The sequence below is a fragment of the Drosophila tropicalis genome, unplaced genomic scaffold (assembly GCF_018151085.1).
Source record: "Drosophila tropicalis isolate 14030-0801.00 unplaced genomic scaffold, ASM1815108v1 contig_845, whole genome shotgun sequence".
NCBI classification, from domain to species: Eukaryota; Metazoa; Arthropoda; class Insecta; order Diptera; family Drosophilidae; genus Drosophila; species Drosophila tropicalis.
The window spans coordinates 4,999,446-5,004,255 of record NW_027173338.1 but is presented as its reverse complement, the minus strand read 5'-3'; the positions used below and the strand labels follow the sequence as shown (position 1 = coordinate 5,004,255).

At 39.7% G+C, this 4,810-nt stretch overlaps 1 protein-coding gene across 1 annotated transcript; it reads left to right on the top strand.

The window, feature by feature from the left end:
* Window positions 1-230: 230 nt before the first annotated feature.
* Window positions 231-3,020, top strand: sob (sister of odd and bowl). The gene is made up of 2 exons (XM_068294340.1): window positions 231-2,294; window positions 2,401-3,020. The coding sequence occupies exons 1-2, from the start codon at window positions 1,042-1,044 to the stop codon at window positions 2,849-2,851; spliced, it is 1,704 nt and encodes a 567-aa protein (XP_068150441.1). The 5' UTR covers window positions 231-1,041; the 3' UTR covers window positions 2,852-3,020.
* Window positions 3,021-4,810: the final 1,790 nt, after the last annotated feature.

The following is a 4,810-nucleotide window of genomic DNA, read 5'->3' as shown; positions in this document are numbered from 1 at the left end:
TGCACCTTTTGACACCTGGCTATTCGGCTCTCCTGGCTATTTCTCTCAACATGATCGCTCTCTCGCTCTCTCTCTTTCTCTTTCTTTTGCTCTCTTGTTAAGATTTTTGAGAGTGGGACAGAGAGAGAGTGAGAGAGTTGTGATGTTTGTTTAAGCAACAAGTGAGCGTAAAAGACGGTCCGCGCACCGTCAGCAGAGCAATGGACTTTTAGTTATTCCGTGATCTTTTACCAATATTGTGCAGCGCGACGGCTGATCAGCGCAAAAGAGACAAAGAGTTTTGCAAGAAGAAGAGCAAGAAGAAGACGAAGTGGGCAAACAACAATGAACAAAAAGAAAGGCGTATAGTTTACGGAAGTGTTGAACGGAAACGGAAATAGAAACAGAATTGTCATTCAAAAATGGTTCAAAATAGTTCAGTTAAGGACTACAGCAAGGAATAGTGAACAATTTGTGGCAAAAACCAACGATATTTGTTTAAAATCAGTGTAAAATCAATGCTTAAACATTAGAGAGGATCATCAGAGGGCACGCTATATAAAGTTACTAAGCTTTGGTTGATGAAATTGATCGCTTTGCGTGTGCCCAGGCTGAAGAAACTAAAGTAAAAAACGCAAAAGCGTGGCTCCTTTTGACCACCAAATCCAACAAGCTGCCAATTTGTTGTTGTTGGGTTGCTTTACTGTCTGTGTGTGTGTGTGTTTATTTTTTTTGGTTTTTCGTACGTCAAATTCGATTTTTATGACTTTTGAAAGCGTGACTAAGACGTGATTTATGATGGCGTGTGGTTTTTAATATTCATGTGCAAGCGCAAAGAAAAAAACCTTGCGTAGGTGCGCCAAACAATAAAACAACAACAGCACAAAAAAAAAAGACTAAGAAATAACAGGAACAAGAAACAACAACATACACTCTCACACAAGTTGCATCTTTTGCTGCCCCTGTTGCCAAAGGAACCCAGAGGGCAAACAAGAACTTTGAACAACTTTGATATCCTGCTGTGATTGTGTGTGCGCCTGGTGGATACATTTCGGGCTTTTTATGGAGGCTGTTAAGCATTTGAGTGCCGCTAAGGCAAATGAGAAGAGCAGCAACAACCACCACCACCACCACAATCTCGTTGGAAGCAGCAAAGAATCCACAACAACAACAGCAACAGCGGCAGGAACAGCAGTCTTAGCAGCAACAGCAACATCGATTTCTGCAACAGCAACACAAATTTCACCCACAGCAATAACGACAACAGGTTCAACTTCTAAGCCAGAATCCTGCAGTAAAACGTCCAACACAACACCATCCAGCTCACCAGTTTCAAACAACAACAACAACAAATCGAATAATGCTGCCATGGCTGCCGCAGCAACAGCAACAGCTGCTGCTGCTGTCGTTCTATCATTGCAAGGCACAATGGTTAGCAGTCTGCAACAAGCTGCCCTTTTGCCAGCCAATTCAGCGGCAGCAGCTGCCCTTAATCTTCAAGCATTGGAATCCTATTTGACTCTACAGCGTTTAACTGGCAAATCAGATGTATTCCGTTTCAATAACACCAGCAACAACAACAACAGCAGCAGCAGCAACACCAGCCCGAGTGACCATGACAATTGCAATTTACCAACATTAATTGATATCGCTAGCATAGAACTTAAGTCCAGTTGCTCATCCAGCTCATCGTCGGCAACATCCACTGCCACGCCTCCCAACGCCTCCCAGTTAACCCCAACGACCCCATCCGGCAGCAGCAGCACAACCACAACAACAACAACAACAAATCGAACAAAATTACCCTCAATCGGTACAGTGAGTGCTGCAGCTGCTGCTGTTGCTGCCAATCAACAGGCAGCATTAGATTGTGCCGCCGAATTGGCTGCAGAATGTGCCGATCTTCCTCTACTCGATGCTGATGATGCCCTGTCATTTGAGGCTGGTGACTTGGATGGCAGTTATGGCCAATTCATGTTTAATCCATCGGCATTTGGACAAAACGAAGGCACAGAGGCCAATGCGTCTTCATCATCCTCATCGTCGTTGCAGGCCACCATGTATCAGGATAAGATGTCAGTTATGGCTGCTGCAGCCGGAACAGATGACTCCAATGCCGCAACATCAGCGGCAGCAGCCGCCGCCGCTGCAGCCCAACGTTCGAAGAAACAATTCATTTGCAAATTTTGCAATCGTCAATTTACCAAGTCTTACAATCTACTGATCCATGAAAGAACCCATACGGATGAGCGTCCCTATTCGTGTGATATATGCGGCAAGGCTTTCAGGCGGCAAGATCATCTTAGGGATCATAGGTAGGTAAAGGAGAATTCTTTAATAAATTTTTGATCTTCCTTAAGGTAGAGGTCCATTTTCATTATTGTTGTTTCCTTTTTTCTTTGCTTCTTTCTTCGATTTCAGATACATTCACTCCAAGGAGAAGCCATTCAAGTGCGCTGAATGTGGCAAAGGCTTCTGCCAGTCGCGCACATTGGCAGTTCATAAAATTCTCCATATGGAGGAATCACCGCACAAGTGTCCCGTCTGCAATCGTTCGTTCAATCAGCGCTCGAATCTCAAGACCCACCTACTCACCCACACGGACATCAAACCATATAATTGCGCATCCTGCGGCAAGGTCTTTCGACGCAATTGCGATCTCCGACGTCACAGTCTGACCCATAATTTGTCGGCCACAGTTGGTGGTGGCATTGGTGGCATCGCTGGTGATTTATTTGCAACTAATTCTAGTTCCAACTCCTCTGATTTGCTGCTTATCCCTGGAGCTAACTCAACAACAACAAACAATCTAGCTTCATCTACAACAACACAAGCTGTCTCGTCACGGGATTTGGTGGCCGTTAGCGATTGAACTGATCATATTTTTAGGTATAGTTATATATGTAGTATCTCTATCGCTCTCTCTTTCTAAAATCTCATTGGCAGATTCCCTCCACTAATTAAATGAAATAAAATGTCTCTCTGATCTGTGTTTTGATCTTATTTACTTTGCCCTTAAGTTGCTCACAGCTTATATTTTAAAATCATCTAGAATTAGAATCATTGTGTTTAATTTAATTGTAAAAGCAAAGTTTGACTTTATATTAATGACTATTGAATATGTGTATTTACATTAAGTTACAAATTGTCGACTCTTATTCTTAATTCGAATTCATGATATAGCTTAGAAAATATATATAATATATACATGAAAAACAAATTGCCTTTTGTTGTTTTTTGAGTGTGAAAATTCTAAAATTTTTAAGGAACTTCGCTTAAAGGAAAGAAACAAAGTCCTACAGATTTTTCTTAAAGGACAGCGTTCGCCCTTAAACTTTAATTGACAAAAATGTTCGAAATATTTGTCCCTTCTCCTCTCTTTGCCACGAATCAGCTTTATTTAGTTGCCCAAATGTCTGCCCTTTTAGAAAACTCATATACCGGGAACGAGATCATAAAAATTATGAAATCTAGTAAATAAGACTTATTAAATTTACTTAAATTTGACAGTTTTCCAACAGCATTTGGTTAAATATTCGAAACTTTAGAAAAAAAAAACATTTTTTGTTAAAAGAATGCGATGTTAAGTAACCGACAGAGGACACTTTAACGTAACATTTCGTAAAGTTTTGTTTAAGGGAAAGTTTTTGTCCCCAATTTCCACAATCGTCTTTTACATTTCATTTAACTACCAAGTCAACTTCTAGTCTCATGTCCTAAGCTCTTCGGAACTGTCCATAAAATACGCGTGGCATGAAAAGGTTTGAACCCAAGTTTCACGTGATATAAAGTAGGTCTATATTAACTAAAATGTAACGAGGAAACGGAGGATGGTAAAATTTCTAGTAACTAACATTTTGATTGTCAAAACAGATGGACATTTCTTCGACTTTATTAGATACTTTTGTTTTATCCGTTTGTTGTTTTTTTACCACCTGATTACATGTCCATTGTGTAAAATTTATAACACAATTAACTTGTGTTTGATTGACTTTCAGCAGTCCTGGTAATATATTAAACAAAAAAATATACGAATATAGAATACAGATATGGGGCTTTTGATATATAATGGAAGTTTTACTAAACGATCATCACTTAAATTTCAAAACAGAATCGAAACTTAACTAAGTTACAATGCTTGAAACATTCGTAATTTCCGTGTTCACATTAATTTTTGAATACCCTCACATGTAATAAATATACAACGAATAGGTTCACTTACTCATTGAACTCACACCATTTACCAGTTGTGTGGGTTGTCTTGTAGTTTACACTATTTACACACACTTGTAGCGAACTAAAATCAAATATTTGTACCGATGTTTATCACTCAAGTGCCAACAAGGGCAATTAATGTACCATTAAAGGTAGACACCGTTTTTTCCGCCCAACAACAACAAAAGCAAAAGCAACAACCAGGCAAGACAAAAGGCTTGGGTAACCCAAGTGAGTACTCTGGTTTTTTTTTTTCCTATGTTTGGTATTTTTTGTTCCCAGGTTTCGTCGTTTAGGCTCTTATCTTCTAAGCCAAACAATGTAGAACAAGCTTGTCGAGCAGGCGCTTTGGGCCCACCCACAATGTTCCTGTTTCCAGAAAAGGCCACATACACACTCTCACTACTACTCGAAAGCCCATATTAAGAGGAAGAAGAATTTCCAGAAATTTGTGTTTTATGTCCACGAAGACTTCATAAGCCAGGACAGATTTCAGCTGGCCGGTAAAATTTTATTATTGAGCTTATGCCAAGCAAGCACATAATAAAAGAGTCCAAGGCTAACTTAAATTACTCGAATTCTAAATACACTTCACATATATTTAAAGTAAATTTTA

Coding starts and splice junctions, on each gene's coding strand:
- sob (XM_068294340.1), top strand. CDS start 1,042: ATGGAGGCTGTTAAGCATTTGAGTGCCGCTAAGGCAAATGAGAAGAGC. Junction 2,295..2,400: donor GATCATCTTAGGGATCATAG/GTAGGTAAAGGA, acceptor CTTCGATTTCAG/ATACATTCACTCCAAGGAGA.